The sequence below is a fragment of the Eptatretus burgeri genome, chromosome 18 (genome assembly GCF_056783735.1).
Source record: "Eptatretus burgeri isolate ZD-2024b chromosome 18, Ebu_testis_v1, whole genome shotgun sequence".
Lineage (NCBI taxonomy): Eukaryota > Metazoa > Chordata > Myxini > Myxiniformes > Myxinidae > Eptatretus > Eptatretus burgeri.
The window spans coordinates 43485619-43508118 of NC_140978.1; the positions used below are offsets into that span (position 1 = coordinate 43485619).

At 45.9% G+C, this 22500-nt stretch overlaps 1 protein-coding gene across 2 annotated transcripts in view; it reads right to left on the reverse strand.

Annotated features, from left to right (window-relative positions):
* Nucleotides 1–2124: 2124 nt before the first annotated feature.
* LOC147009000 (heart- and neural crest derivatives-expressed protein 2-like) overlaps nt 2125–22500 on the reverse strand; it is a 67528-nt gene continuing 47152 nt past the window's right edge. Inside the window, exons 2-4 of one of the 2 annotated variants that reach the window (XM_085864466.1) lie at nt 21942–22076; nt 5671–5851; nt 2125–3861 (exon numbers count right to left, since the gene is read on the reverse strand). In XM_085864466.1, the coding sequence (XP_085720592.1) occupies nt 3760–3861; nt 5671–5851; nt 21942–22076 (418 nt within the window). In that variant the 3' untranslated portion in view covers nt 2125–3759. The remainder of the gene's footprint in view (nt 3862–5670; nt 5852–21941; nt 22077–22500) is intronic. The other variant, XM_085864467.1, reaches the window with a different exon arrangement.

Below are 22500 nucleotides of genomic sequence, written 5' to 3' on the forward strand. Positions count from 1 at the left end.
GTAGGCACGATAACTCGAGAACGGAAGAAGCTACCAATGTCAAATTACACCACGTGATTCAGGAGGGCGATGGCTCGTGCTGATTAGACTGGTCAAAATCGGTCAACGGTCAAGGTCACAGTGAGGTCAAACATAATTCCGTAAATTCACGTGGAGAAATGGAGTATTTTTGCTTTGGTCAACGTTACAAGTTCGTTTTAACGTCGATTTTAATTTTGTCTTCGGTTTTTTGCGATCGCTTAGGACGCTTAAAACTCGGTTGTCGAAATTCTGTTAAAAATCGGATGTTTTGGAGACGTTTTAAGATTATATAAAAAATATTTCACTCGTCGCGTCACGGCTCGTCACATGGTGCAGCGTGCTCGAGCAGACGCGGCGTTGAGTCAGGTAAAGGTTTTGCGTGTGCGCGCTGACGGGGTTTTCGATAAAGATGGTGTTTAAAATCACTTTTTATCCCAATAAAGGTGATCGTCGCATGCCTGACTCGCTAAGCCGTCGGATTATGCAAAGATTGTTGGTGGATGGCCGAATATTACGGCTTTGTGACTTTGATAAAATAATATGAAATAATTGCGTGGAGAAATGGAGATTTTTGCTTCTGTCGACGTTACAAGTTCGTTTTAACTAGGATCACAATTCTGTTTTCACTTTTGGTAACGGTTAAGTATGCTTAATACTCGGTTGTCAAAATTCTGGTAAAAATCGGATGTTTTATGAGATTTATGTCGGGTGTCGTGTCTGAGGTTTAACTGAAGATTATGCTAATGAGGGGGATTGTAACACATGGCATTACGCGCTCGTTTTAAAGTCAATTTCAATCCTGTCTTCAATTTTGGTAACGGTTAAGTATGCTGAACACTCGGTTGTCGAAATTCTGGTAAAAATCGGATGTTTTATGAGGTTTGGTACAGAATCATCGTAGAAACTTCTGGTTTGCGTCGCTACCTTCTCGAGAGACAGCTTTTATGAGACAAGGTCAGAGGTCAAGTTGACGATTTCGTAAGTACCTATCTATGACTGCTTGTTTGTTTGTTTGTTTGTGTGCAGAATATCTCAAAAAGTTGTGGACGGATCCAGATGAAATTTTGTGGGCAGGTTGGGTGTGTGACCACGACAAACTGATTAGATTTCGGTGAAGATTCAGATCCGACTACTAGAATATTTTTTTAGTGATTCTTCACCATTGAGAGATAGTGCTTAAACAATATATAGCACAATATCTCAAAAAGTTGTGGATGGATTCGGCAAAACTTGGTGGACATGTTGGCTGTGTGGCAAGGATGAATTGATTCGATTTTCATGAAGATCCGAATCCAGATTTGTATATGATAATTATTTAATTTTCCATTTTAAAACCTTAAGTAAAGTGTCTACAAAGGAACAGAAAGGTAAAAGGGTGATTACAAGGCGTTTTTGTGACGTCATCATGTGGTGTTTCAAGCACACACGTTTTGTGGTATTTTTGGTGCCATGTGAAGCAAATAGCTTAAATTTATTTAACATTATAATATTGTTTAAATCTTCAGTCCCATTTTTGGTCTGGATCGTACACCGTCAAATGGTCTGGATACCATTTTTGTTAATCTTAATGTACATCTGGAGTCCGTGGCTGGAACGACCTGAGAGGTATACACACACACGCCTCTGCCCTGTCTTTCCTGGGTTTGAATCTAGACCTAGGTATAATAATCTCTCGAGCTGGTGTTTCACATGTAGGACGAGGCATCAATGTTCATGCCGTGTCACGGACGGACGTTGAACTGGAAGGCCGGTCCACCAGTACTAATCGTTTGTGGACGTTAAAGATGCCACGGTTTATTTCGCGAAGAGTGGGCGAGTGATCACCGGTCGGCACCCTGAACAAATTACAAATTCCTGTCATCTTCAATCAAATGTCAGGCATAGCCAGCTGGTTCATGAAAGACTTGGTCCCCAAAAAAAACTTTTCCCAGGCCGCCCTCCACAAAGTCTGAATAATTGGGGAAGTAGTCATGGTATCATACATCGAGCCCATGATCTGGATGCCCTTTTGTGAAGACTTTATCGACAAAAAGATGGAATTATTTGTAACCCCAATCTCAAGCCTGTGTGAAAGGACTGAAACTAAGGAACGAAGATGAGCGGTTGTTCGTAACTCAGGGTAGAAAGTTTTATTAACACTTTATGGTTTGGAACACTGCACGTCGAACCAAAATCTGCTGCGGGTGAACTCCACAGGTACAACACAGCAAACCGCACATTGGTGTGCAAAGAATGGATTAATAATATACACACAATTAAAACTCCATTTTAAATTAAAATACACAAAGTGTTTACACCTACCGTCAAGGTCAAGTTTATCGACGTAATATTTATACAGCACGTGACATTTATAATATAGATTTTTAAGTATGTACTGAACACATCAGTTGTGTTTAAAATTAAAATACTGCTTTGGTAATCTAGCTGTGGAAATACAGATGCAAGGATCTCTCCTCGTCGATTCATCAAAGAGGATAAGTGAAGAGGAGTTGTACATCGTCAGCAGGGGCCTCATGCAGCCTGACGGGACCAAAGGGTCACGGGCGTGCTCGAGCAGTCAACCGGGACACGTAATCCAAAAATCTCGAAAAAGCCACAGAGAACACCAACATCATACATTCACGTCCAAATAGGTAAAAGCTTGACGATAAAATAACCACATTAAGGTAAATATTGATCACGTGATGCTTACAAACTGTATTACGTAGATCATCGTCATGCATTCTAAGAGCAGAAGGCCTTTGGTCGAATAGTTTTACTGAACTCCATGCTATCGTTATCATGTGAGAATAAAACTAAACACAATTCAAGGTTCAATCGTCGTATTGTATGTACTAAGTTTATGACATGTGTTTTTAATTTCCTATGTACACATTACATAGGAACTCTGCACCCCTTCTCTGCTTTGTCCTGGTTTCTTCATTCATGATCTAAACTCTAAAGGAAGGACCCTCGTCGGTGAAAGCATCAATAATAGGGGACGGGAGTGTAATTTGATGAATTTGTGATTTGTTTTTTATATTTCTCCATTTCATATTGCTGGTTCGAAGTACTGTGTATTATTTGCTGTTGCTTTAACGGTTTAACCCCAATCCACCAGGTATTTTCGCAATCTCCTCCGTGCTGTTTGGGCCTGGTACTGGTACTCGTACTGGTACTTACATTAATCGACACAACCCTGAGTATACATATCATACATCATTCATATATGCATGCATATGAATTCGATATAACTCATATAATGTGCATTGTTTGACGGATAATTGGTTGCTGGCATTCCACAAAACCCTTTATCCGAATTTGTACATTTTAAACTCTTCAACAATGGGGGAAAGGAAGGGGGATCCAAAGTGTTGGAACATTTCATTTTGGAATCAATTTGACCGGACAAACGGGAGAAATTGTATACTATCCGTGCTGTACAGAAGCATATTGTGGCCAGTTAGCATGATCACAACGATCGAACAATGAATTCATAAAGGAAACGGCAGAAGGCGATACAGAATGTTTGGGTTAGCAGCAGGGAAACGTTAAGCTGTCAGTTGAAGGAAAGACAAGGCCATTCGTCAGCTTGGCACAGAGCCCAACGAGGCTGAGGGCATTACGCACACAAGCTCGTCGCAAAAAGGGAAACGTCACTCATCGCGGCGTAGCCAAGGGCACTGCGCTTTTCTCACGAAGGACGACGAGGTGGAAGTCGGGGTGAGGACGGCCGTCGAGGATCGAGGGAGACGCCGCTCACTGCTGGAACTCCAGTGCCCAGACGTGCTGCGGCCAGCCGCTGCGTCCCTTCGACTTTCGCTCGTTACATTTGGCGACTCCTTTTTGGATCTCATCTTGCTGCAAGTGGAGTGTGAAGCACGACATGAGTGCAGCACTTTTATCAAAAAGGTTAAAACAAGGCTACTATCTTAGATTTGGAGAGTAAGTACTGTACTCTCGATAGGATTTAATGGTGCTGTACCGGATAAAGAAGAATCCTGCCTCTGTTATCAAGTTTAAGTCTTATTTACAGGGATCGTCCCATCTCTATACACTTACAATTCCCCAAATCCATTTATCATATGAAGCCAACCTTTAATTTTTTTCTCTTAAATCTACACTGGAAGAGGTGTGTGTGTGTGTGTGTGTGTGTGTGTGTGTGTGTGTGTGTGTGTGTGTGTGTGTGTGTGTGTGTGTGTGTGTGTGTGTGTGTGACCATTTTTCTCAGAGATATTCATAAAACTTTCAGAGGTTCATCAGTGAATGCCAGGGAGTGTTTTCGACAAAACAAAACAAAAAAAAAATTGAATTTTTTTTTTAATTGGATTTTTTTGGGGGGAATTATTTTTAAAATTGCTCTATCGTGCCTAAGCCTTTGTAGCTATGTGAAAGGCAACATTAAATAATCCCCGACCCCAATCCTCAGTTGGTGTAGGGAAGTGTTTTATGACCCCACAAAAAAAGACTGGACAACACCAGGTACTCCTGCTAATGATAGAATAAACTACAAAAATCAAAAACCCTTTGGTGACTATAGCCGGTTAAACACAGTAAATACATTTGTAAACTATTGGGATAAACCAAAGGATGTATTCTCAAGTTAAACCAATTTCGTGTTTGCTCATCTCAAACTGCCATGCCGGTCTCGAAAGGCTGCGGAGCCAAATTACGACATCGTGCAGAAAATCCTCAATTTCACACGTGGTCAGCATTAGGCCGACCGTGCTGCGGGGGCCCTTCTTGAAGCAAGGAATAGTTAAGTGATCATTGAATGGGGAACGGCAAAGTAGGAGGAGGTTTGGTAAGGGGGGGAGGTCACAGGAAAAGGGAGAGAGAGGAGGGCTTGGAGGTTGGTCGTGCTTTGACCATCCTGATGGCGTCCGGTGATTTGGGCCCTACGAGATGCGGATGCAATTAGCCCCATCATAATTTTCATTTAGCGTGGCCGTTTCAAAAGGTGAATTTCCCTAACATTCCTCCATCTGAGACATTCTGGATTAACTGTTAATTGGGAAAAGTTGTGATTTCGCTGAAGCCAGGAACAAGAACAAAGTGCAAAACTTTTTAATTCCTGATATCTGTTCTACATCTTACTTACTACCTAAGCTTTATCTTGTTTTGGCATAAAACTGGAAGATGATGACCAATTAGGGCTGAGTGCTTGGTTTAGTAGTTCAAGACTTGGTTTTTTTTTTTTTGGCCTTTCACTGCCTGGTCTGGGTTTGATTCCCACGGCTACTAGCTCGCCAACTCGCACTTGGCAGGCATGGTGAGAATGTCAAACATCCATCAACACGAGTAGAGGGAAACCTATCCTGCATTGAACTGAAACAGAATGGGTTCAGGTTTTATAAACTGCAGGAAACTGTGTTGTCATTTTTTGGAGGAGGTGTTAAGCGGGCTGTCATGTCTGCTTGCCCACGATTGTGCAGGAAGGATACTGAAGATCTCACAGTATCTTTCACGAGTCGATGAACCACCAGGACGGTGATTCGATGAAGCTTGAAATCAGATCATGCTTCCCTTGATAATTATATCGTTATACTGTTGTATTTTTTTTTAGCAATGGTGGGCCATCTGCAGCACATCCTCACATTTACAGTTGGTCTCATAAACCAAGTCCTCATTCTATTGAAACATGGTGGAGACTTTTAAACCATGACATACCAGCTCACGCCTCCGTCGTTCATCACGTGCTTCGCTGCGTCGTATGTCCGCTCGAAATCCACCACCAGCTACCTCTCCTCGTGCCAGTACTTCCGTCAGGTACGCGATGTAGCTTGTGGCCAGACGGAGTGTCTTGATTTTTGAGAGCTTAGTATCAGCTGGGACGTTGGGGATGCACTCCCTGCAGGGCAGACACGCATGTTGTACTAATGGATAATTATACAGTGATGACAAAATAAGCGAATTGGAAACATGCTTGCTGGTTGGTTGGAATGTATTGTTTCCAGTTTCCAACTTGTACATGTATATCAGGTTACCTTTATTCCCATTGTGAGTTTCCTCCCTCATTGTGGTCATAATCCTTTCCTTCCCCTCTCTCATTCTTTCTCACTTTCCCTTCTTTGCCATCCATGAGTTATTTATTTTCCTCCCCTTATTTCATGGAGCTTCTCTGTTCCTACATACAGGAATACACATCTTGTAATCAATTCCTAATCTGAAAACTTATTGAAGATAATGGAAATGCGACATGAGAATTTTAAAGTCCTATCTTGTGTGGACCATCGGAAGTGAAACGATGATGATCACTTTCGAGTCGATTTTAGAAGAGACCAGTTAAGGGCAGAACAGAAACGCCATCAGGTAGACATGATGGCATAGAATAATGAAAAACAACAACCCTAAACACAAGGGTAACAAAAACACCAGCAATTCATGGGGGGTGGGGTTACCAATACAGGTTTGACCACTGAGTGTCCGAGTACCACGTTTTGACTCCACATTATTGGACAAATCCTTGTATACCGAGTATTTCATTCCAATCTTGAGTCACAACGACTTGGCTCCAAGTCCATACATTTTGAATAGGAACCCGAGTCCAGGCCACAACTATCGGTGATTAACCAGTAACTATGTTTGTTTTATTATAATTATCCATTCCTATCGTCGCTTCACCGATGGGTTTAGTCAAAATTGAGCAAGTTGTACATCACAAATATATTACATGTCTATCTGTTTAGTTGCACATAAATGTCACTGAGGATGTAAAATGAAGTAAACCACAAAAAAGGATTAAAAACAAACAAACAAACAAAAAAAACCATGTAGTTCTTGTTGTTGTGGTTTTTGATGTTTGTGTGCTCCCTCCATGTACTTTTATATATATATATATATATATATATATATATATATATATATATATATATATATATATATATATATATATATTTTTTTTTTTTTGCTTCAAGACGTATTACTATTTTTAATTTTGTGTCCCTCTAGAGCAGTGTTTCTCAACCTTTTTTGTTCCACGCCCCACTTTGATTTTCAAAAAAATTGTACGCCCCACCATGGATTGGAGACGCGACAGTATATACGACATATGTATTCAAAAGGCTTTATTAAAACTTTATTGCAAATTTTATTCAATTGCTACTCACTTCAATGGGAGCCCTGCCCTTGACGCTGGCTGCAGATTTGTTTGATTCGAGGAACCAATTTTGTCAGTTTCAGCCTTAAATCGCCACGTTTCATGATTTCAAGTCGATTTCTCTTTGCTTGCAGCAAATCGGTAACAACACTAAATCCACATTCGACTCAATAAGATGATCGAAAATTTATCAATACTTCCCTTGCCAAAGTAGTCGAGTTTGGGTATTTATTTTCGCTCTCCTCAGACAGCCACACCATGGTTCCTTTGATCTTGAAAAGAGTTTTGAATCCTCATGCCCCACCAAAATATTGCCACGCCCCACTGCTGGGGAGTGCGCCCCACCTTGAGAAACACTGCTCTAAAGGATTCCCTGCTCTCGTACAATAGTAACTGTTACCGTTGGACCCGCTGCATTCAGCTCGCATTCCTGGCTCCTGCATCTGCTTCCTAAGTCCCGAAAACAGGAGCTTTTAATACGGGCAACTACATGTTTAAACAGACAAATTTTTGTTCCAGGTAAATTGATTATGATCTTTTCAACGAAACCATTTTTATAATTCTACGACAGGAGGAACCACGACATTAAAGCCTTTTAAAATGGACATCTTCAAGATTGAACGGACACAAATTTTTGTCCCAACTAAATAGATTTTATTACCTTTCTACTAAGTAAATCGATTATTATCTGTCCAATTTCCAATTGGTGATGTGTATCCCTTAGAATGAATCCAAATTCCAAATGAGTCCCTTAGAATGAAGCGTGACGCACGCACGCACGCACGCACGCACGCACGCACACACACTTCTCCTTTTAGTAATCGATGGGGAGGAGGGCCACATGTTCTACAGACTATATATATATATATATATATATATATATATATATATATATATATATATATATATATATATATATATATATATATATATATATATATATATATATATATATATATATATATATATACATACGCATGGCCAGCACCATAGTGGGTTGGAGGAAACATTATAGAAACTACAGCACAAGGCACCAGGAAGGATTATCGATTGATAGGCCGTTAGGTAGTTTTTAAATGCACCAAGTTCAGTTTTAAGAATCTGACAGAAGGTGATATAGCTGTTTGTATGAGTACACCAATTAAAAATAGATTCTATATCAAATATGAAAAATCAGTTGCATCAAGCATCTGTCTAATGATCTTTGGTTTTGTACAAAGCACAATAAAACAATGCTTTTGACTCTGGAGCAGTGGTGGTGGTGGTGGTGGTGGTGGTGGTGGTGGTGGTGGTGGTATTAGGGATAATGCTTGAACTCATCTCCACTCTCTCATGAATCAACTTATTGCATGTGATTAACATATATTTTCTCACTTTCAAATAGATTTGCATCCCAAATAGCTGGCTGATTAATTTGAGCAACTTTCTGTCCTTTCACTTATATGGATAACTTGCATTCATTTTGTCATGTTTGTTATATTGCCAAATCAACTCTCAGAATTCTATAGTTTAGAATAAACAAGTAAAACAGACATAAAAATCTTATAGCCCACGTTGTTGTAGTAATTTTGCTGTGCGGAGTTAAAGGGCGAGCCCAAATTTATATCCAACTAAAATGGCCGTCAGTCGGCCATATTTGATCAGATTTCAAAATAAAGTGAGGGGAACATGTATGCATGCCTTCGTGTACTGTGCTTGTGCCAAGTTTGAACAAAATCTTCCCATGCATGTCTGAGAAATGGTTGGGGACACATTTAAGTACCAAAATGGCTGCCAGTTGGCCATCTTGGATCTCATCTCGAAAAAAAAAAAGACGTGCATACGTAAGCCATCATTCATTATCTGTGTGCCAAGTTTGAGCAATATCGATAAATGCATGTCTTAGTAATGGTTGAGCACGTTTTTAATACTGGATTTTTTTCATAAGTAAAATATCCGCCAGTCTACCAGTCAGCCATCGTTGATCGCATCACGAAACAAAATGATGTGCATATGTACACCATTATGTGTTGTCTTTCTGCCAAGCACGAATAAAATCGGTTTATATATGTCCGAGATACGATTGCAGATGCACGCACGGACACAAAAATCAAGACCAAATCCATAAGCCCCCATTTTGGACTATGACCAACGGGGCCAATAAATTAATAAGCAGTGTTTTAGATCTTTCCCTTTTCTACTCTGAGTACATAATTGAATATTATACTCTGAGAACAATATTATATGATGATGATATTGTTGAACTAGAACGGTACTCAGTCGAGTGCATTCCTCTGCCAGGCTACGCAGTTTACATTTTGTATTCACTGACGGGCTGGATCTGGATCCGGACCACTCGTCCTTGTCACACACCAAAATAAAACGTTTGTTCTTGTCACCTAACCCCTCATCCATAAACATATATAATTATCTATGTATGTATATGTATACCGTATATATATATATATATATATATATATATATATATATATATATATATATATATATATATATATATATATATTGTTGGGGGTCGGGTAAGAAGACCACCAGGGCGGAAGCAATTTCAGATTCCCACCAGACTCCCCGGAATTGCAGGCCGTCGCACGCGGATAATTCTGTGACGCGGCGGGTCGCTAACTGATTGTGAACACCAACAACTTAACCACGTGACTTTGGGTCCTCCGTCTAGTTAATCTGACTACCTAAATATAAGCACGTGATATAATTACCGGGGGACACACCCTCGGTACGCCTTGTCCGAACCGGATCACTTTACCGGATCAGATGCAGCCGAGCGACACTGCCAAGGACGTACTGGTGAAAAGGAATGGATCGTTGGGAATAAAGTCCTGGCTAAGTTCGGATACGGACCATGCTGCATCAGTGAAAATGAGCTGAGAACATTTCTACAAAGGAATTATTAACAGGCAGGCGAGGAAAGGTATGTGGCACAGTGAATGTTGTTTATTGTTGTCTGCAGCAGGAATAGGAAGAAATGTGAGATGTGCGGCAATATACAAGCAACTTATAAAAGCAGACACGGAACAGAGTTATCCCGATATAATTCTTATACGATCTTAACTTAAGCGTGGACAGGCGCCAGGACACACACACACACACACACACACACACACACACACACACACACACACACACACACACACACACACACACACACACACACACACACACAAAGGAAGAGGAGTTAATAAAGAGAGAAAGGAGAGGATATGAGGTTAATGGTCTCTCAATACCTTGCACGATTGCGTGACCTCACCACCAATATGTTTTGGGCGGGATGCTCCGCTGGGTGATACCTCCCTGACAGCTGGCACGTCGTTTCTTGCTAGCGTCAGTCCAGAGAGACGTGATTGTCGGGCATGAAGGGAGGGACTTGCGTGGAGTCAGAAGCCAATGGGTGGAGAGAGGCGAAGTCCGAAGCAAGTGGGTGGAGAAGGGCGGTGAGGTGGAGAAGAAGGCGGAGTCAGCAGGCAAATTGGTAAAGGGCGGAGCCAGCAGGTGAATGGGTTAGTTGTCGATCGCAAGCCAGACAGAACGAGCTGACAGGGATGAAGAGAGGAATGATGGGCAGGAACGACACTTGAACGACAGAAATGACGACCCTAGCGGCCCCGCCACCTGTCCTTTTATAGACCCCTTTGTGTGGGGTGGCGGCGATGACCCGAAGTAATGTCTTCATCCGAATCGGGTGCTCCGATTGAGCCCCGGCCAGCACACGGGCCGGCCGCCATGATTGGAAGCGGGTCCACTTTAATTCCGGCCAGATGGTTCAAAGCTGCGGAATCGTCTCGCTCCGAGCACCGTGACACGAATCGCCCTGCACCGAACCCCGTGATATGAACCGCCTTACACCAAACTCCGTGATATTAATCGCCTTGCTCTGAACCCCGTGCCGTGCCCCGGCAATCCACGGTTGGCGCTGGTCAACGTGCCTGCTCCGTGGTGTGTTACACGGCCTGAGCGATCCGGCTGCACAGCATGTCTCTGCATGGTAGCAGCTGCATTGAGGCGAAGGCGCGGGAGGATGTCTGCCGTCCGTGGGAGACATTTGTTGCTGTCGTGGTGAGCGAAGGCCAACGGTAAGATGTTATTGTAACCCCATGCGCAGACCCGAACAAACGTGTTATTCATGACCCGTTCTGTACGATGATAAAGTATCACGGGCTGCGCGCGAGTCCGCCATTGCACACGTGGTCAGTGCGAGGGTCCGCCCGCCATCGAGCATGCCCCGTAGAGTACACGCGGGTCCGCCATTGTACACGTGGTCAGTGCGAAGGTCCACCCGCCATCGAGCATCGTGATCACGGTTATCAGAGGCGGTGGGATGCACGGTGCCAACCCTGATCTGTGTCGGGGAATTGAGGGAAAGGATTGGATATAATTATTTATGGAGATTTGGATTGAAGAAGAGTGCGCCACGTGCATACTGGATGTTGTTAGCATTTGGTGTGTAGGTTATTCCTCTGATCACCGAAACAGTGAGTGCGGGCTCGTCTCTTTTGGGCACGCACTCCGTGCAGCGCTGGTGTTTATTGTTGGCTTCTACTGCTGCCCTTGGTCTTCTTTGAGGATGCATTGTTATGCGAACGGCGTGGCTGTGGTTTTTACCAAAGGGTGTCCGAGCGGAGTGCCTGCCAACCTCGCAAGGACCCCTTGCTTGGACTTACCTCAGGTCTGATTAAACCTCATTCTATTTATTCCTATTCTTTCTTTTTCCTATGAGATTTACATAACACACTGTCCCATTCGACCCAGTCGACAAGAAGGAAGGGACTATCTGAATGTAGATAAATGAAATACCGTATTTTCACGACCAAAAGGCGCACCGTGCCAAAAGGCGCAGTCTAAGTTGTGTGTGCCGTTCCTGTATTTGACACACACATAAGGCGCTCCTCACGATAGGGCGCGGGTTTTATATGAATATCCTCTACTACGTACGTCCGCCGTACAACAACACACTCACACAAGCACACAAGTGTGCGTATTTAAAAATAGATCGGGAGCAAAATTGAGTTTGGTTGTGCTTTATTAAAGTATTAGTTACAAAAATACTAAAACAATCAAATACCGGTAATAGTCTTTAATCAAATCCATCGAAATCCTCATCCTCTGTTTCGGAATCGAACTGCGCTAAACCCAACCTAGCAGGTCCACCTTCCTCGCCGTCAGAGTCACTTTCTGCACCGTGCGGCTCCTCCGAAATGATGCCGGCTTTAGCGAAAGCTCGGACAACAGTGCCAGCAGACACGTTAGCCCAGGCATCAACAATCCAGTGGCAAACTGTGGCGTAACTCGCCCGGCACTGCCTTCCACCCTTTGTGAAGCTGTGCTCTCCTTCGGTCATCCACCGCTCCCACGCCGCTCGCAGCCTCACTTTGAACGGCCGGTTCACGCCGATGGCTCGGCTGGATCCGTTTGTCGCAGATGTGCTTGCTGCAGTAGGAGCGGAAGTTTTCCATCATTTCTTGATAATCCGCCGGACGTTGCTGCGCTATCGTAGTCCTGGTCCGGATGGAAAAAATGGCACCGTTTCATGAAGCGAAAGCACCAAGACGGACCTCCGTGGAAATGTTCGATTTTCATTTCCTCCGCTATCGATACTGCCTTCAGTCGGATCGTGACCGTCGAAACGCTCCTCCCACTTGCTCTTTGCTCAACGATCCACTGCTCAAGTCTTTCCTCCAACTCTGGCCACCTCGCCTTGTTTCCACGGAAACTCAGCTGCGTCTTCTTCACCTGTCGCAGCTCGTTTTCCAGCTTCCTCCACTTTCGAACCATCGACTCGTTGATCTGGAAATTCCTCGCCGCGGCTCGATTCCCATGTTCCTCCGCATAGCTGATCGCCTTCAGTTTAAACTGAGCTTCATAAGCGTGTCTCTTTGCCATTTTCGGGGTTGTTAAAACAGCAATGTTCTGCATACCGCACATACCTGTTCTTTTATACACACAAAGGGCGCACTGCACTATAGGGCGCGTCGCACATTTTGACAAAAATCTAAGACGTTTATATGCGCCTTATAGTCGTGAAAATACGGTAACTGACTGGGGACCACTGTTTGTTGGCTACTATTTGTGTTGGAGGGATGCGGTTTCCAGAACCGCAACAATATGTATATATATATATATATATATATATATATATATATATATATATATATATATATATATATATATATATATATATATATATATATATATATATATATATATATATGAAGGACTGCAGGTGCATATATATTGTTACGAATTTGGAATTCAATTGCACACAACAAACAGTTTCCCTGAGTCAGCTATGTCGATAAGTGCATATTCCCAAGATAGCTCACCTTTCATTGTTTAAATGTTCAGAGATCGATTAGATGCACTGCGGATCGATTTAATAGTTTGGGAACGAAACAATGGAGATGTCGCTCCCCCTCTTCTGCAAAGAGGAAGAAGAACCCTGCCATCCCGTGACGTCAACAACTCCCTCCCACCCGTGGTTGAGCGGGGGGTGGATCACGCGGGCATGAGTCATGCCGGGTGCGGGGGAGGGGGTGCAAAGGATAAAGAGGAGACCCTTTCTTTGTTCGTGTGGGAGTCCCATGGCAGAGTTCGTGAAGAGTCCCGTTCTGAGTCCCGTGTTCAGAGTTCGTGTGCTGAGTCCCGTGGGAGGAGTAAGCTTTTTTGCTTCGGAGAGAGCATTCGTTCAGCAGGCCATCGGGTGCTGCTTGGCTTGAGGCCTTCGGAAGCTTTTTGCTTCAGCTGGCTCAGTGAGCTTCGGCTGCGGCTTTGTTTTGGAAGGAACTTGAGCCGGTTGTTCGGCTCGAGCTGCGAGTGGAGGCTTCTTCCTCTTCTTCCTCTTCCTCTTGGTTCGTGGAGCTTTTCGTTCTCTATCTTGTTTCCCGGCTTGCTGCGACGCATCGGCCTCTTCTTGGAGTTGGATCCTCGGGGAAGCGACGATCAACAGGATCGGCGCCTCGTCTCACCGGCACGTGTTGAGAAGCGCGGGAGGATTCGCGGGAGCTCGGGCAGGATCGCGGCGATTGGATCCAGCTCGCTCTCACTGGAGCCCGGGTCCGGACAAGTTGAAGACCACATGAGGTGGAAAGGTTCGAGTCAAGCTCTGAGTTTCAGCTCACCTGTCCTCCGAGCTAGAGCTCTTGATTAAAGGCCTCAGCCACCATTTCGTATGTGTGCGTGTGTCGGTGGGCCCGTCTAATAAGTAGGAACTGCTGTTAAGTGTGAAAGACTGTACATAATAAGTAGACGGTTGTAGTTCTTTTGTTGCTTGTATAATTGCATACGTGTTTTGCCTGATTTTAATTGCATACGTGTTTCATTATAATAAATGTCCTTGTGTGAATGTAAACCTGCTTGTTGCATCCATTCCCTCATTGACTGATCATTTCGTGTGTTGGGAGTTAGAAAGCCGTTGGTTTGCCGTAATAGGGGGACATTTGGACCGACGGTTCTCGGCGATTACGCCGCTCTCAATCGCGCAAGGACAAGCTCGCCTCGGCGGTTTGTTCCGTACGAGTTCCGTCGAGGGTGGAATACCCCGGTTGTTGGATCACGTGGGTCTTCTTCTTCTTCTTTCGGCTGCTCCCGTGAGGGGTCGCCACAGCGGATCATCCGTATGATCCGCATAGTGATTTGGCACATGTTGTACGCCGGATGCCCTTCCTGACGCAACCCCCGGTCGCCTCTTACGACACAGGGATATGGAACACCTATTTTAACCGGGGTATACACCGGCCCAGTACACTGGTACTCACTTCACCGACCTCGGAAGGATGACAGGCTGAGTCAACCCCCTGATGTATTAATTCATTGGCCCAATGGGGCTTGAACTCAGGACCTTTTGGATCCCAAGCCGCTGCCCTAACCACTGCGCCAACACCAGGATATGTTGGATCACATGGGGTAGGGTCGATTGGATCACGTGGGTATTTAGGTAAATTGAAGATTGGCAATCGACCCTAAATTCACGGAGTCGGATCGGGGGTATATGGAGCAACCCCTCTCCCCCCCACCCCCCCCCCCGTGTCCCCAAATTACGAGCGTTATAAATTTTATTCCCAGCACGTAAAATGTTCAGCCAAGGCGAGCTGAGCCAGGTGGGTAGTTAGGTGGATGTGGAGTTAATAGAATCCATGGCCCGGGACGGTTCGTTTTATTTTAATAGCATCATGGATTGTCGTCAGTGGGACCGGCCTGTGCAGGAACGTTACCGGCAACCAAAAACGGAGTCGCAAGATGGCGGCGCGGCCGCACCTCAGCGCGGCACGAGGCGTGAGCGGGCCGCTATTAATAGCGCTACGAACCGCGTGGCACGGTGGAAGCGCCTCCGTCCACCGGTTCAAACCACGGGGGCATGGCAGGCGAGGCAGGGCGACGACGCGTACATGGCCGAACTTCATGAACGAGTGTCTTATGCCTTGGGGCAGCGGAAGTGTGGTGATAAATATGTCGAGGAATTACATTTGTTTGCCATTAAATTGGATGAGATACGGCGGCGCGCAGACGAGGTTCAGGACGATTGTGTTCATGGGGAGTCACAACAATTGGACGAGGCACAGGAGCGAGTTTGGGGGCTGGAGGAGGAATTAGCCATCACAGTCGAGGAACTACATAGGGAAACGATGGAAATAGATCGGTTGCGTGGGTTTTTGTTCCAAAAGGAGAGCGAACAAAAGAAAAGAAAAGAGGAGCAAATTAGTAACTCCCAGGATAGAACTCCCAAGAAGACAGAGACTCCCCTAGTAACTCCCAAGAAGAATGGAAAACAAAACTGGAAAAGGAAAAACGGAAACACGATGTGGAATTGGAACAACTGAAGGAAGAGGTAAGAATAGGCAATCGGAAAAGAGAAAGCCTGGAACAGGAGGTAAAAAGAGGAAAGTATTGGGTCAAAATTAGCAAGGAATTCGGTGAGGGAATGGATGAAATGAGGAAGAAAGAATGTGAAAGAGGTGTAGAGATGAAAAAGGACTTAGAAAAGAAAGCTTCTGAGATTCTGAAACACCAAAACAAAGAGAGAGGATTACAAAATGAACTGAGGACGTTGAAAGAAAGAACGACGGCAGAGAATGAAACGTTAAGGAACCACACTGTACAGATCGAACAGCTGGAAGTGAAGGCCAGATTACAGAATGAGATGCAGGAAAGAGTAATGAAAGAAGAATGAATGAGACAGGAGAAAGAAATCAGTCAATTGAAGGAAATAACGAGATTGCAGAATGAGGAACAAGAGAGACAGTGGAATAGAAAACAAAAACAGTATGAATTTGAAACTGAACGACGGAAGGAAAAAAAAATAGGTTGGAGTACGAGGAGAAAGTGAAGCAGCAAGGAATGAAGCAGGAAGGAGAAATCAGTCGATTAAAGGAAACAACAAGATTGGAGAAGGAAGAACGAGAGGAACAGTGGAATAGAAAACAAAAAGAACATGAATTTGAGGTGGACCAATTGAAAGAAAAGGCGAGGCTGGAGTGCAAGGAGATAGAGAATGAACAACGAACGGAACGGGAAAAAGAACTAAGACAATTGAAAGAAACGATGAGATTGGAGAAGGAAGAACGAGAGGAACAGTGGGAAAGGAAACAAAAACAATATGAGTTTGAAATTAATCAACTCGAGGAGAGAGCAAAATTGGAGTCCACTGAGATGGAAAAACTCCGGAAAGATAACGAACAGTTAATGGGGCTCAGAGAGGAAGAACGACTCAGATGGGAAGGAAAATTGAGCCAGAAAGAAACAGAAACTAATAGACACGCAGAGACAACAAAAATAAAATGTACAGAGACACGGGAGATAGAGGGTGAATTGGACGGGGTTAAAGACGGACACACACACACACACACACACACACACACACACACACACACACACACACACACACACACACACACACACACACACACACACACACACACACACACACACACACACACACACACACACACACACGTAGCGAGGCTTAATGGGGGCGAGCTGGCGGACTGTCTCGTGACCTGGTGCAAGCAGCTGGATAGCCTCCTTCGGGAACGGAGGGAGACGCTATTCTCCCTTGAAGCAAATCACGACCAGGTGAGTTCGGTCGTGCCGAGCGAGTTTGAGGGGGCGAGTGCTGTTGATGGGTGCATGAGGAGCTTGGGGGGTATGGAGGCCCCGGGAACCCTTGTGGTGACACGATTCCCAGTGTGATTGGCCTGGTGTGTATTGCTGAAATGTGTGAGAGAGACAGCGTGTGTGAGGTCACTGTACGTGAGAGAGATGACAGTCGGTATGCAGGAGAACGCAACCGCATCCCCGTGTCCGAGTGCCATGGTGGAGTGTGTGAGCGTCGTGGCACGCAGGAGTGTGTGCATTGAACGGCGACGACAATGGGACCAGATGAAGGACAAGGGCCGAGGAGCGGCTGTAGCTGAATTGAGAACCGTGCTGGGTTTGCACAGCAGCGAGCGCGGGGTCTGTGCTGTGCTACGCACAAGGCCGCCACGTGCGCGGCTGCGCAGGTGAAACCCGGTTCGGAAACGCCAGCGGTGGATGTTAGCCGATCCCGCAGACGGACAGAAGCTAGGCTGGATTTGGAATTTGGACCGGATGGGTTCTCCACGTGAGCGTGTTTGTAAAGCTCTGACGAGCAGAGCACATGTGTCCGCGTGGGGAAACCCTCAACGCGGGGCTTGCTTTGAGATGCGCAGAGTGACGTCATGGCTGCACGTGTGTTTGGAATCCGGCAGAAGGGAATTCCTGCCGGACGGTACCGTCCAAGAGGGACGAGGTGCACGGGGCGCAAGCAGCTGCCATGAAGTCACGGAAAAAGAGCGTGGCTGTGAACTGCGGCGCTGGTGGTGCGCATTATGAAAAAAAAAGTTGAGAAAAGCAAGCCTCGCTTCGGGTGAACAGGATTCCCAGGCAAGGGGTGGAAGACCCCCTTGTTTGGGCACAGGAAGGTACTAGTTAGGGGGAAGGGTTAGCTTAGTTAGACCGGCTTCATGGGGACATGGATTGTTCCTCATGGAGACCGTGGAATGGATTAGTTAGAGGGATTTTAGTTCAGATTTAGGAAATGGGAATTTTTGGATTTTTGGAGACATGGACAGACATGGAAATGTGTAGAGGAGACGTAGTTTAGCTACGCAGAGAAAATGGAACGTGCATGAGTTTTAAGGGATGACGAGGGAGCACGAGTTAGTCAGGGGATTTAATTAGGAAGGATGGCAGTATAGAGTGTTGGTGTGAGTTGTGAAATGGAAAGTGTGTGAGGAATGAGTGAGGGCCAGTGGGTCCAAGTGTGTGAGTGCAGTGAATGTGGTATGCATGGTGCGAATGACTGGTTGGGGGGAGGAGTGATTCCCACCCAAGAGACCCTGGGGTCAGTTTAATGTTTAGGTAGTGGATAGTTAAATTTACTAAAAGGAGGTCGTTTTGTTGTTGGTGTTGAGAGAAGGCACAAACCCATTTGGAGGGGTACAAGAGTTCATGGACCGGCTGCGAGCGTGGCTGTGGAAAGTTGAGTATTTGTTTAGTGGGCACTGGACTAGTCGGCCAGAGTAGGCCAAGGGCCCAAGACGGGCCGGGGTAGTGTAGTGGGCACGGGCGACCCGTCAGAAATGGGACCCGTAGCACCAGAATGCCACGGGGGCAGTGTAATGGGCACGGGTGACCCTCGGAAAGGGACCTGGGGCATCAACACGCCACGTGGGCATCGGAGGGGGCAATGCCAGAGAGGGCAACCCCCCACGTTGTACGGAGCAGCTAGGCTCGGAGGCATCCTGCAGGCCTGGGGGTGCCATGGTTAGAGTTCGGCAGAGGGGGAGTTCCTGCCAGTTGAGCCACGCTGCCCAGCCAGGAAATTGTGCTAGGGCACGAACGAAAATTTGAGGGCAAGGCCCAAATTTATAATGGACACCAACACAGGCGACGGCAATCATGGTTTTTTAGTACCGATAGTTTTAAAAGTGTGAGGCGTTTTTGGAAAGCCCGGGGTAGTTTCAGGTTAACGAATGTTCGGGTAGATAGGAGATGTACCCCTTCGCACCATCCATCCCTTCGCTCGTTGTAGGCCGCTGGGCTCACCTTGAAAGATCGCTGAACTCTGAGGAGGCCATTCTGAGGCTTCATTGGGCCTTGAGACAGGACGCGAGTCTCTCCCTATTTTCCTCCAGAGAGGGAACGAAGGGGTTGGGAGAAGGCTCGGTGGACATGATAGGCGAGCCGGACAAAGACAATAAAGGGGTTAGGGAGACGACTATGAAAGGGAAATAAAAATAAAGAGGGGCTAAATTTTGTTGTTTTTGTGGCAAACTAAGGGAGTGGGTATGGACAGAGACAGGCAAAGGCAATAGACTGGGGGGGGGGGAGACAGTAGGCTAGGTCTGAGCTCGCCTTCAAAGCGGCCGGCACCACCCCACTCCCTCCAAACCTGATGGAACCACACCAGAGGCCGGCCAGCTTCACTTGTCGGCCTGTTGTGCTGCAGCCGCCTGTTCTGCATGGACTTGCCTTGCCATGCCTCGTTTGCCTGCCTCTGCCATGACCCCATGCCTGCTAGCCCTTGTTTGCGTTTGCCCCTGTGTCCATCCATCACCATATGCGCCAGGAACATCCAGTTTTGCAAGGACTGCCCTGCAGGCAGCCCGTGCATCCATCATGTCCATTTGTTTTGCGACCATCTCATCCATTCCCCTGCACCAAAGACTTTGCAACGACTTTTGCCTTTCCCCTTTCCCCTTTCCCCTTTCACATATTACAAGTCCTGGGCCATGGTTTCGTGTAAATTTATAAGTTAAGGTTAAGTTGAGTTAAAATTGTAAATACGTGAACCCCCGCCTGCATGTTTGTTTTAGCACCGGCAATTTTAGTTATGTTGTCCAAATGAGTCTGTGAGTTGGTTTAGTTAGTTACGCAGCGCATTAGGTTATTTATTTTTGGGACACGTTTAAAGAAATGTCACACTCAGGGATCCAAAGGTAGAACGTACTAGGGGAAAACTTACACATGATGGTCACACGAAAATTTGACGACTCGGGCCGAGTCTGTAAAAAGGGGAGGGGGTAGTGTTACGAATTTGGAATTCAATTGCACACAACATACAGGTTCCCTTCGTCAGCTATGTCGATAAGTGCATGTTCCCTCGATAGCTCACCTTTCATTGTTTAAATGTTCATTGATCGATTAGATGCGCTGCGGATCGATTTAATAGTTGGGGAACGAAACAATGGAGACGTCCCTCCCCCTCTTCTGCAAAGAGGAATAATAACCCTGCCATCCCGTCACATCAACAACTCCCTCCCACCCGTGGTTGAGCGGGGGGTGGATCACGCGGGCATGAGTCACGCCGGGTGCGGGAGAGGGGGTGCAAAGGATAAAGAGGAGACCCTTTCTTTGTTCGTGTGGGAGTCCCGTGGCAGAGTTCGTGAAGAGTCCCGTTCTGAGTCCCGTGTTCAGAGTTCGTGTGCTGAGTCCCGTGGGAGGAGTAAGCTTTTTTTGCTTCGGAGAGAGCAGTCATTCAGCAGGCCATCGGGTCCTGCTTGGCTTGCTTGGCTTGAGGCCTTCGGAAGCTTTTTGCTTCGGCTGGCTCAGTGAGCTTTGGCTGCTGCTTTATTTTGGAAGGAACTTGAGCCTGTTGTTCGGCTCGAGCTGCGAGTGGAGGCTTCTTCCTCTTCCTCTTGGTTCGTGGAGCTTTTCGTTCTCCATTTTGTTTCCCGGCTTGGTGCGACGCATCGGCCTCTTCTTGGAGTTGGATCCTCGGGGAAGCGACGATCGACAGGAAGGATCGGCGCCTCGTCTCACCGGCACGTGTTGAGAAGCGCGGGAGGATTCGCGGGAGCTCGGGAAGGATCGCGGCGATTGGATACAGCTCTCGCTGGAGCCCGGGTCCGTACAAGTTGAAGACCACACGAGGTGGAAAGGTTCGAGTCAAGCTCTGAGTTTCAGCTCACCTGTCCTCCGAGTTGGAGCTCGTGATTAAAGGCCTCAGCCACCATTTATTTTGTGTGTGTGTGTGTGCGTGCGTGCGTGCGCGTATGTGTGTCGGTGGGCCTGTCTTATAAGTAGGAACTGCTGTAAAGTGCAAAAGACTCTACATAATAAGTAGACGGTTGTAGTTCTTTTGTCTTCCTTTTGTTGCTTGTATAATTGCATACGTGTTTTGCCTTATTTAATTGCATACGTGTTTCATTATAATAAATGTCCTTGTGTGAATGTAAACCTGCTCGTTGCGTCCATTCCCTCATTGACTGAACATTTCGTGTGTTGGGAGTTAGAAAGCCATTGGTTTGCCGTAATAGGGGGCATTTGGACCGACGGTTCTCTGCGATTACGCCGCTCGGAATCTCGCACGGACAAGCTCGACTCGGCGGTTTGTTCCGTACGAGTTCCGTCGAGGGTGTAATACCCCGGTAGTTGGATCATGTGGGTATTTAGGTAAATTGAAGATTAGCAATCGACCCCACCTCACGTGATCTGCCGATTGGCGTATTTCGGTTCGTGTACAAGGACCCGTCACTCGGAGTTATCCGGGCGGCGATCTATATTCCGGGCGATCGGTCGGGCCGACTCGACTTGCGGTTCCGTTCAGAGCGGTCGGTTGGCGGCCAACTCCCGGCCAGTAACAATATGTATGTATGTATATATATATATATATATATATATATATATATATATATATATATATATATATATATATATATATATATATATATATATATATATATATATATATATATACATACATACGAGGTCCGTCGAAAAAGTAACAGGACTGACTTCACAGAAATTTTTCTTCCAAAAAATATATTGAAATCACAGCTTATCCCCTTCAAAATAGTTTCCCTCCAGTCTCACACACTTGTCCATCCTCTTCTTCCACGCTTCAATGCACCCCCGGAAGGCTTCTTCTGGAATCCTCCGGAGCTTCGTCGTCACGTCCCTTTCGATGGCCTCCACATCAGGAAATCGGGTCCCCTTGATCACCCCCTTGAGCCTGGGGAATAGGAAAAAATCATAAGGGGCCAAGTCTGGCGAATACGGAGGTTGCTCCAGAGTTGGCACATTCCTCTCTGCCAGAAACTGCCAGATGTTCAGGGCACTGTGAGCATGGGCGTTGTCATGGTGGAGCACCCAGGTGTTGTTCTCCCACAGATCCCTCCTCTTGTCCCGGACTGATCTCATGAGGCACCGGAGGATCTCCTTGTACACGTATTGATTCACTGTTTGACTCTGGTAGAAACTGGAAGTGGACGATGCCCTTTATATAAAAAACGCGATTGGCATCGCCTTGACCTTCGACATCCTTGCTTTCTTTGGTCTTTGTGATGCCAGACTTTTCCACTGACGACTCTGCTGTTTGGTCTTGGGATCGCATTCGCATATCCACAATTCATTACCAGTATTGACTCTCCCGAGCA